Consider the following 12,140-nt stretch of genomic DNA (forward strand, 5'->3'; position numbering starts at 1 on the left):
GAGTTTTCTACAAAACAGATTGAACTGAGGCTGCTGCTAATATTAAAGAAATTTGTTTCATGATGATTGTTTTAAAATCTTACATATTTGCTTGCTCAATGCCACTGTAGGCTTGACAGCTGTCAGTAATACTGCACACTCGCTAATCATTGTTTCATTCGAGGATTGATGGAATAAAGCACAAATCAGAATTACGCCAAAGTTGTATTTCTGAGATTTGTATCATAAACTACGAACATTCCTAGCAAAGTAACTTTAGGAAGTAACAACATGTAACAAATGGAACGTAATAAAATTAAAACAAATCATTTCCATTTTTATTTCTTATCAAATTGCTGATGTTGCCAATCTATATTTTAGTATATTAAAGATATAATTAAGCTGGTTCAAAAGGTGAAATATAAATCATTAGGGATAAAAGGAGTGATTTAGAGGATTAAAATAATTTAATTCTAGTTTAAATTATGCAGTGGACTATTTAATAAATAGCTGGCAGAGCAGAAAAATTATGTTTCATCACTTGATCATATACCCTCTTCCTTTTTCTCTCTTGTAGCCAGACAGAATTATTTCCCTTTAAGTAATAATTTTGTAGAAGATCTTGGTAAGTTTGATTGTGTCAAAGCTGCCACTCAAATACACAATTTTGTTATGCACTGTACGTGGTTCCTGAATGCAAGTGGGTTCATTGCTTGATGGTGAAGTGTGTTAAAGGAAGATTTAAAAGAAATCTTCAAAATAATGAAAGGTTTTGATGGAGTAATAATATGAAAATGTCAGCAACTGAAGAAACAGATTAAGATCAGTCACTTGGGATGAAGTATTTCTCTTACAAGGAAAGACCGAGGAGCCCAGACCTGTCATCGAGAAGACTGGGAGATGATCTTATTGTTCTGAGCAATTGACAAGATGGATGTTGCCCTCTTGCAGGGAGATCTGAAATTGGGAGCATGATTTCAAAATAAGGAAATGCCCAACACAAATGGATGTAAAGAGGAACTTATTTTCTTTTAAGTGTCGTGAACCTAATTTTTTTTTAAGTTGTAAGAGAGCCGTTGAAGACGTATCATCAATTATATATGGAATCAAGAGGGGATGATTTTTTGAAGTAGGGTGACAGAGGACACGGAGAACAGGTTGGAAAGTGGAGCTGAGACCAAAATCAGAATCAACCATGATTTCATTCAATACGGAATCAGTCTTTGGTCCTTCTTTCATTTACTTTGTTATGATAAAAAGATGAGATTGGAAATATTTGTATTAAAGATTTCCCATGGACATATGAAGGAGCAATGTCACTGCTTAGAAGACATTCAATTTTGTTACTTCCAGAAATACATTCCATCTAAAGTGAATTCCCAACTGTTGCTGGATTTATATCAGAATTTAAAAAAAAAAGCTACAGGCAAGCAGTCTGTACATTAAAATAGAGATCAAATCAAAAATAGACCGTTATTTGAATATATCAATTCTAGTTCATGCACCAGGGTTTTGGAATTATAGACTCCTATTCCATGTTTTCTATGCGAGTGAAGGGAATTGAACATAGTAAATTGATAACATGGATAAAAACCCCAGCTTTAAATATCTCTGTACTAATTAAGTTAGGAGAGTATTTAAAGAGGCTGAAATAATTACCAATTTGATCCTTGCTTGGACGGTATTTCTTCGTGGTCCTGATTCCATGATATTTAGAGCTCCAGGCTGGAAAGGCATGAAAAAAATTAAACCCAACACTAAATAGCACAGTTGCTCTTTCAACATCTAAACATACAGCACAGAAAACTGAAGACAAATATTCTACAGACTTTCAGCGACAGTGAAGGAATTAATGTGATTTTCACACTTGAGCAATGTTCAAGAACTTTACTGCCATGATGCAAACTCAGTTTTGGATTCCGTGAAAGGAAAATCTGTCAAACAGCAATTTACTGCTGAGATTTGAAGGCAATCCCAATGGGCAGGAGGTACAGAAGTCCCACATTACCAGGTTCAGGAAAGCTACTTTCTGACAACTATCAAGTTCTTGAATCAAACGAACCTGAATTGGAACATGCACAAACCTAACTCTCACCCAGCACTGGAATACCATGGACCAGCTCTGGCATTATCATGGAATTGTGTTACTGTCTTCATTTTCTCTGCACTGATGTCCTGCTTTGCAGAGTTTTGTTTCTGCATTGTCTTGTATAATTTATATTGTCTTGTCTTAAACTATGTGATGTTCTATAGATTCAGGAACAGTTCCTGTGGATTGGAGGGTGGCTAATGTTGTCCCACTTTTCAAGAAAGGAGGGAGAGAGAAAACAGGGAATTATAGACCAGTTAGCCTGACGTCAGTGGTGGGAAAGATGCTGGAGTCAATTATAAAAGATGAAATTATGACACATTTGGATAGTAGTAACAGGACAAGTCTGAGTCAACATGGACTTACGAAGGGGAAATCATGCTTGACTAATCTTCGGTAATTTTTTGACGATGTAACTATGAAAATGGACAAGGGAGAGTCAGTGTACCTGGACTTTCAGAAAGCCTTTGATAAAATCCCACATAGAATAGTGGGTAAAATTAGGACACATGGTATTGGGGGCAGAGTACTGACATGGATTGAAAATTGGCTGGCTGACAGGAAACAAAGAGTAGCGATCAACGGGTCCCTTTCAGAATGGCAGGCGGTGACCAGTGGGGTACCACAGGGTTCAGTGCTGGGACCGCAGCTGTTTAAAATATACATTAATGATTTAGATGAAGGGATTAAAAGTAACATTAGCAAATTTTCAGATGACACAAAGCTGGGTGGCAGTATGAAGTGTGAGGAGGATGTTATGAGAATGCAGGGTGACTTGGACAGGCTGGGTGAGTGGGTGGATGCATGGCAGATGCAGTTTAATGTGGATAAATGTGAGGTTATCCACTTTGGTGGTAAGAACAGGAAGGCAGATTATTATCTAAATGAGTCAAGTTAGGAAAAGGGGAAGTACAACGAGACCTAGGTGTTCTTGTATATCAGTCACTGAAAGCAAGCATGCAGGTATAGCAGGCAGTGAAGAAAGCTAATAGCATGCTGGCCTTCATAACAAGGGGAATTGAGTATAAGAGCAAAGAGGTCCTTCTGCAGCTGTACAGGGCCCTGGTAAGACCACACCTGGAGTACTGTGTGCAGATTTGGTCTCCAAATTTGAGGAAGGACATTCTTGCTATTGAGGGAGTAGGTTCACAAGGTTAATTCCCTGGATGACGGGACTGTCATATGTTGAAAGATTGGAGCGACTGGGCTTGTATACACTGGAATTTAGAAGCATGAGAGAAGGGATTGGACACGTTGGAGGCAGGAAGCATGTTCCTGCTGATGGGTGAGTCCAGAATCAGAGGCTACAGTTTAAGAATAAGGGGTAGGCCATTTAGAACGGAGCTGAGGAAAAACTTTTTCACCCAGAGAGTGGTGGATATGTGGAATGCTCTGCCCCAAAAGGCAGTGGAGGCTAAGTCTCTGGATGCTTTCAAGAAAGAGATAGATAGAGCTCTTAAAGATAGCAGAATCAAAGATTATGGGGATAAGGCAGGAACTGGATACTGATTGTGGATGATCAGCCATGATCACAGTGAATGGTGGCACTGGCTCGAAGGGCCAAATGGCCTACTCCTGCACCTATTGTCTATTGAAGCTTTTCTACTGTATCTAATGTACTTGTGTATATGACAATAAACTGCATTTGAGTTGAATTGAATCCCTTTGTTTGTCCCAAAGATCCAGATCAATTCCTGGTCTCATGAAGATATAGCTCAGCTTTGTCCATTTGTAAATAATCTTATCATATAACCAGATAGTGTCTTGATTCAAGGTGTCTTCAATAAGCTTAAAAAAAAACTGACTTGTCACATTTCCTTTACAGATGTGGGCTGAAATATTCTCTTGGTTTTGATAACAAGCAGTTACAATTATTCTAATGGATCACTTTTCTCAAGTAGTTACAGTGATGATGTTTTTGGAAGTCAACTAAGTAATCCACAACCTCGCTATTAATAATACATTATACAGATAAAGAAATGATACATTAGCTTATTTGGTCATAGGTGACTAGAGATATCCCCTTTGTTCTCCTCATACTTTCCCCACCTTAGTCCAGAAAAACAAGAAAACACAGGAGCAGAATTGGGCCATTTGGCATATCGAGCATGCTCTGCCATTTATCATGAATGACTGATTTTTCCTCTCAATTCCATTCTTCTGCCTTCTCCCTGTAACCTTTGATACCCTTACTAATCAAGAACCTATCAACCATTACCTTAAATATACTCAAAGACAGCATCCAGAGCACCTGTGACAATGAGTTCCAAAGATTCACTACCCTCCGGCTAACAAAAATTCTTCCCCATTTCTGTTCTAAGGGGACATCCTTCTTTTTGAGGCTGTGCCCTCGTCCTACACTCCCCATTATAGGAAACATCCTCTCCCCTCTATCTAGACCCTTCACTATTTGATAGGTTTCAATGAGATTCTCCACTCATTCTTCTAAACTCCACTGAGTACTGGCCCAGAGCCACAAATGCTCACGTTAACATTTTCATCCCCAGGATAATTCTCGTGAACCTCCTCTGGATTCTCTCCAATGCCAGCAACGTCCCTTCTTAGATAAGCAACCCAATGTACAGGTAATACAGTATATTTGGTGGTCAGAGTACAAAGCAATTCCTCATCATCTCGATTCTAAAGGGACACCTTCTATTCTGAAACTGTGCCCTCCCGTCCTAGACGTTCTTACTATTTGGAACGTTCACTCCATGTCCACTCTATCTAGACCCTTCATTATTGTGTAGGTTTAATGAGATAACTCCCTCACATCTTCTCTGAGGAAAAAAGCATTATCTCTGTTACTGAAAACAAACTAGTTCTCTCACTTTCGCATTTCTGACAAAGCGTTTTGGATCTGAAACATCAGTTTCTCTTTTCACAAAGAACCATTAAGCTCTGCTGTGTATATTAGGAGGATAAAAGACAGAAAACACATATAGTCTACACTGCAGAGGCTTTGAATATAATTATATATTTATACTGTGCTGGAGCAGTAGTTTGGACCGTAGTTTTCGCCAGTTCTGCTGAAGGGACTTGGCCCAAAATGTTGACTGTACACTTTTCCATAAATGTGCCTGGCCTGCTGAGTTCTTCCAGCATTTTGCGTGTGTTGCTTGGATTTCCAGCATCTGCAAATTTGCTTTTGTTTGAGCTTGGACACCACGACCAGTCTCTGTATACAGGAGTGAGGAATGGGGTGGTATCCCATAAAGAATTCCTATTTCTATCTGCTACAGGATCTTGGATGGCAAGAGTGCATTTACAGAGTTAGAACTGATATCCTTGCGGCATATTATCTTTGTTCTTGATGAAGATGTCCACTTGATATACACGAGAGCTTGTGCCCCTCAAATTGGCATCTTCTGTCAGTAGAACTGGAGGGGGAAATGGGCTAACAAGCAGTGGAAAATTGGATACACTGCAAACCTATGCTTATTCTATGCAAAGCAAACGACTCTTGCTTGTTTTAAAGATTTCAGTAACACCATCAATAGTTGTATATGTTAACAGCAAGCTAATTATCATTGCTCTTCACTGGGCTGGACAAAGGGTTCACCCTACTATACAGAGGAAGCAGGTAGATCTGCAGATTAGTACTCAAAATGAAACTGAGGAACTGGATATAGTGATGTAATGAGTTCATAATTTCATACAAAGGGTCTAAATCTTCAAATACCACATTCCATCACTACAACCCCCAACACTAAACTGCTCACCTGCAATCACCATTCAGGAATCACACCCAACTTTCAAATACATCCTCACTTACAACTGTTGCATGGCCAGCCCCCACTTCAAAAGGAATTAATTGCTGTAAAGAAATTGTTCTTGATAGTGTTTCACAGCAAATATTCATCTCTGCCTTCCCTGCAGCTTAACGATCTTATAATTCCTCACCCTTTCTGACAGAGGGTCCTGGAATTGAAATGTTCATCATTTCTTTTCCACAGTCATGGCTTGACCTGTTGCCGATTTCTGACATTTTCCTCATTTTAGATTTCCAGCATCTGCAGTTGTTTATTGATTTTTATTTATTTGTTTCATAAGTAATGTTTATACCTCTACTTCAGCATACCATGGAATTGATCTGTATGAACAGCATGCAAATTCTCCACTGCCATGGAATAAAAATATTCTTACTAAATACTTAGCAGAAGAGAGACAAAGTACTGCAGTTTATTAAGAAATGATCCATAACTGATTATGAGAAAATACGTTTGATGCGTTGCAATAGGATCCACCATTGTAATGGTACTAAAGCTGTTCCCATCCATGTCCCACATCTTCATTCTATCAGAGTAATCAAGATTCGGGAATGGTAGACAAAGAAAGGTTTCCAGATTAGGTGAAAGTGTAGAGTTGAGGTTACATTGACCAGAAACATCGGACACAAGAGGCCATCTGGCCTATCATGCATGCTCTGCCATTTATCATCTCTAATTTATCTTCCCTCTCAACCCCATTCTCCTGCCTTCTCTCCATGGACTCCTTTACTAATCAAGAACTTAGCAACCTCTGCTTTAAATATACCTAATGACTTGGCCTCCACAGCCATCTGTGGCAAGGAATTCCAGACATTCACCACCCTCTGGCTAAAGAAATTCCTTTTCATCTCTGTTCAAAAGGGACGTCCTTTTATTCTGAGTTTGTGCACCCTGGTCTGGACTCTCCTACAGATAGAAACATCCTCTCCATTCGGGCCTTTTAATGTTCGGTAAGTTTAAATGAGATCCCGTCTCAATCTTCTAAATTCCAGTGAGTAAAGACTCAGAAACATCAAACACTTCTCATGTTAACCCTTTCATTCCTGGGATCATTCTTGTCAATCTCCTCTGGACCCACTCCATTACCAACACATTTGCTTCTTAAATATGGGGCCCAAAACTGCTAAGACCATACGACATAGGAGCAGAATTAGGCCATTCAGCCCATTGGGTCTGCTCTGCCATTTCATCATGGCTGATCCCGGATCCCATTCAAATCCACAGACTTGCCCTCTCACCATATCCCTTGATGCCCTGACCAATCAGGAATCTATCAACTTCTGCTCTGAATATATCCACTGACTTGGCCTCCACTGCAGTCTGTGGCAGAGCATTCTACCAAATGTGGCCTGAACAATGCCTTATCAAGTCTCGGCATTGTACCCTTGCTTTTCTATGCTAGTCCTCTTGAAGTGAATGCCAATATTGCATTTGCTTTCCTTGCTATTGACTCAATCCGCAAGTTAACCTTTAGGGAATCCAAGTTCTTTTGTGCTTCCAATATCTGAATTTGCTCTCCATTTAGAAAATGTCCAATGCCTTTATTTCTTTTATCAAAGTGCATAATCATAGACTTCCACACATTATTTTAGCTACTACTTTGCCCGTTCTCCAAATCTGTCCATGCCCTTCTGCTGACTGCCTGATTTCTAAACACTACCTGCCCTTCCCCCTCTCTTTGTATCATTTTCAAAACTGGCCAAGAAACCAGTAACAAAATCCAGTCAAGAAGCAAATCATTTCTTGTTAGATTAACAGGATGCCATCCCGCAACACACTGCAAAATGAGTCTTGATTTGTTTTCTGTGAACGTTCAGACTCTGAATTCTCTGCCAAAACAGCCACTGAAGCAATGCCTATAAGCTCCTTTAAAGGCAATTAGTACTGAAAAGGAAAATATTAAAGATAATGGGAGTAACAGGAAACTTGGTTTCCTCACTAGAGCTATCATTAATGAAGATGGAGCAAAAGGTGGAATTAGCCTTCAAAAGGAACAAGTGTGCTTTAAAAAAATCTACTTGCTTTCATTGGCAGGTATCAGACACATTGTGCATTAGCAAACTGACACAGTGTACAACAGTGATTTAGAAACAGGCTTAGGGGAAGCAGTGTAGACATTTACAGAATCTATTGAAGTAGGTGGTGTAGCAAATTTATTGGTAAGATGAGGGTACAAGATAAAAAGTACTAAACTGAATTCATTGTCAGCGAGAGATAAAACTGTTTACTAAAATAAAACAGGAGTGATTTTCAATGAGTGTTAAATTTTATGGTGTGGAACAGCTGAGAGAAATGTGATTCAGGCAAAAAAGGTTAGAAATGCTGAATACTGGGTCCCAAACAATTGATCATCACTTCCCTAAAAAGTATAAAACTGTGTCCTCGCCTCACCCTCACAACTATGTGCTGATTTGTGATGATCTCCATAGAGATAGGGCAATCATAAGGTCTGGCAAATTCGGATGTCCAATGCTGCCATGGTCAAAGTGCTATCATTCTGGACTCTCATTGTTCAGCTAATGCTCCATCTTAATCAGGAATGATCAGCCACTGGTTTCACTGTCAACCAGTTGGTTAGAGGCTGACTTCTCCCAGCCACGACTGCCAGTCTAAAAATATTTACCTTTTTGCAGAAGCAAAACAGTTGATTTTAGATGTGGGTCCATAAGAGGGCAGATACCTCGGAACAGAGTGGTGAATTTGTAGAATTTGTTACCACAGGCAGCTGCGGAGGCCAAGTCATTGGGTATATTTCTTGATTACTCACAGCATGAAGGGATACAGGGAAAAGACAGGAGATTGGGGCGGAGAGGGAAATGGCTCGGCCATGATGGAATGGCAGAGTAGCCGATGGGCCAAATGGCCTAAATCTACCCCTATATCTTATGGTCTTATGCAGCAGTTAAGCTACTGCAGGGAAGAGCAGCTCAAAGTGAATCTACGGGAATTTATGAACCTTATGTTGACAATATAGCTGATGATGCTGGTGTGTACACTCAGGCCCCGCTTAATGTTGAGGATGTGCTCCTCAGAGGTGGAGTGCCGTGTGGGGTTATTATAACATTACGTAAATAGACATGTGTGGCTGGTAGAAAAATAATCAGACCTGAAATGCATGATTTTACATATACACAGTAATTAGTGGACTAACAAAAATGCAAACAGGCCTGATCTGTACATCAGTGGCAGCAGTGCTGGAGGGAAGCAGGTGGTGGTTACATCTTAGAGGAGGGACAGTTCTGTGGGTCCTCATCTAACATTGGCTGCTTCTTCAAGTGTCAGATTTGACTGCCTTTTCTTAAGTTTCCTCTCATGATGCAGTTCTCGGTAGCAGGAAATCACGTTGAGAAAACCTCTCTTTGCCTTACTGCCTCGCTCCCAGTCAGGGTCATTATCGATGAACTGGTCCACGATTTGTGTGAGCATAGTGATGCTAGCGCTGAGGAATTTTGTGGTGACACTTCTTGCTGGTGTTTCCTCTTCTTCATCCGTGTTCTCAGATTCACCCAGGATGCGCTGCTGTGCCAATTCTCGAAGCTCTTCGTTATTAAGGCTCTTGCTGTCTGCACTAGCCGCCTCACCAGAGTTACATATGCTATGGAGGTTACTGCACTGCTTAAATCTATCAAACCAACCTCAGCTGGCTGTGAATGTTACCAATGCATCTTCTTCTTCTTGAATATGATTGAAGATGCTTCTTGCTTTTTCCATTATTATCAGCTAGCTTAGGGACATGTTTCATTGTGTTTGATCATCACCCATACATTTAGTCTAGCTTCCTTGTTTTAAGCAAATGGATCTTTGAATGAGTCACCTTTGTCGATTATAACTTTGAGGTTGGCATTGCAGAAGCTTTTATCTTGTCCGCATTTTTTAAAATAATTGTTCTGATCATGGATGTAGCCAATTTCAAAGAGGCGCCAACATCAACCTGTACAACCCTCACTGGAAGTCGCAGGCCATTTTCTGGGCATTATGGGTAAAAAAAAAGGAATAAGTTAGTGAGGGAGCAACAATGTTTACACATGCGGAGGAGGCAGAGTGTGAACTAATACGTGATTGGCTGTGAGTGGCTGAGAGGGTATGTAAAGCGCTTTCACTGGCTTGGTTAAATGTTTACTGTAATGGTGGCTGTTCTTGAGAAGCTTTAGGAATCGTTTAGAATGAGTTTTTGTCATTTTTAAAAATTTCAATAAAGAATTGAATAACCGCCTTGAAATAAATCAGTGCTATGCTGGGTAGCATTACATGGGGTCTGAGTGTATGTGTATTCCAAACAAAGGCAATGCTGCCAAACACTGAGGTTACAGGAACATATTAGAGCTGGGTATCCTATGGGGCTGACTCACTCCGTTATTTCTCAAAGCCTTACTACCATCCACAAGGCACATCAGTAGGAAGCAAAGTATTCTACTTGATTCACAGTTCCTCCACTATTACTTACCAAGGACATTGTGGGTGCACCTTCAAACCACATGTTGCTTAAAGAAAGTCAGGCAGCAGAAGTGCAGAAACACTACCACTCAAGTACTGCACTACACCTGTTGTTCACCTCCTACCTGCTGCTTCATCATTCTTGCTGCAATTAAATTCTTTACATCCCTGTTTAACAGCACCTTTACTAAAAGGCCTGCTACAGATCAAAAGACGGGGCATCACCAATATTTCAAATGCATCAAGCGGTACCTAATAATTGCTGCTCTTACCATTCTTGCCTCATTCTCCTAATAAAAATTATTGTAATTGATTTAATCTAAATTTTCTAGTTATAATGATGAGATTCAAAGTTATATTTTATCATTCATCCAAGAAAGGTTGGGTGTGTATTCTTTGGAGTTTCGAAGAATGGGGGGTGATCTTATTTAAGGATGCCAGTTTCAAGGGAAATGTGGCAGGGTAGACGTCAAGATGATTTCACTAGTGGGAGAATCTCAACTGAAGGGACATAGTTTAAAGATAAGGAGCCCATCACTTAAAAATGAAGTACATAGAAATTTAATCTCAGAGGGTGGAATTTTCCACCTCGGAGAGTTGTACTAATTGAATTGACAGTATTGCTTACATCCTTCATATACATGTGGAGTAAAAATCTTTACGTTATGTCTCTGTCTAAGTGTGCAATGTGAATTATAGTAATTTATAATAAATAGTGTTTATAACAGGACAGTCAACATAACATAGAAATACAATTGTGTCAGCATGAATTAAGCAGTCTGATGGCCTGGTGAAAGAAGCTGTCCCGGAGCCTGTTGGTCCTGGCTTTTATGCTGCGGTACCGTTTCCCAGATGGTAGTAGCTGGAACAGTTTGTGGTTGGGGTGACTCAGGTCTCCAATGATCCTTCGGGCCCTTTTTACACACCTGTCTTTGTAAATGTCCTGAATAGTGGGAATTAGCAGTAAAAATGCAGATTGACAAGTTTTGAAAGATCAGGGATTGAGGGCTCTTGGGATGTGCTGCAGAGGAGCTCAGTCTTGGGAAAGATGGGCCATGATCATATGAAGGTAGCAGACTGAAACAGGTGGGCAGTCTGCATTGGAATTCCGGGAGGTAGATTAACAGCATAGCATCATCCCTTCACCTGTTTTCAGGGGTATTAGATTTTGCTTCAGTATCTTTGGCTGAAGTTTATAATACTAGCTAATTGATTCCTTGGCTTCAACTGCAGGATGGCTAGAGCAAAACATAGTGATGATCACCTTACAACACTTGAGTGGTATTGGGTTCAGCTCTGTTGTTGGGGTGTTGAAGCTCAAGTATTTATTTACCCCAAAGACAATAGCATTGACCACAATTTCAGAACATATAGCAAATATTCCAGAATTCAAAGGACTCAATGGTCAAACAGTCACGTACAGATAGACCAAGATAAGAGGACCTTAGTGAGCCTGAATGACTTTTATGAAGAGATTAGTGGTTCCTGTCATAATGTATGACAAAACACAAGCTTAAATTAGTGCCTACATTTAAAAATAACTACAGAGTTTTGGGTAATGGTGTAAAATTAATGAAGGATAGAAGAGAGATATTGATGCTTGATAGGTCCAACAAAAGATAATAAATTTATAAGATTAAATGCAAGGAATTTAGAGTGATCAAGGAAAAGGGAATTGTGTTGTTTCAGACTTCATTTCCAGGGTCAAAAACTGAGGAAGAAACTATGTTACTGTTTGAGATTAGATTTGTTTGTAAAAGCGTGAAGAGTTATGGATACAGGTTGGTAAATGCAATCAGAACCCTTTACGAACTGGAAGTGCAAATGCCAACACTGAGTTGACAAGTCTACTCCCGTGTTCCAACATA

At 39.9% G+C, this 12,140-nt stretch overlaps 1 protein-coding gene across 1 annotated transcript in view; it reads right to left on the reverse strand.

Annotated features, from left to right (window-relative positions):
- Positions 1-12,140, reverse strand: part of rgs11 (regulator of G protein signaling 11) — a 148,816-nt gene that overhangs the window by 57,267 nt on the left and 79,409 nt on the right. Inside the window, exon 9 of the mRNA XM_063059565.1 lies at positions 1,639-1,704. Within this exon, the coding sequence (XP_062915635.1) occupies positions 1,639-1,704 (66 nt within the window). The remainder of the gene's footprint in view (positions 1-1,638; positions 1,705-12,140) is intronic.

Source organism: Mobula hypostoma, chromosome 9 (assembly GCF_963921235.1).
Source record: "Mobula hypostoma chromosome 9, sMobHyp1.1, whole genome shotgun sequence".
In the NCBI taxonomy this organism is placed as follows: Eukaryota; Metazoa; Chordata; class Chondrichthyes; order Myliobatiformes; family Myliobatidae; genus Mobula; species Mobula hypostoma.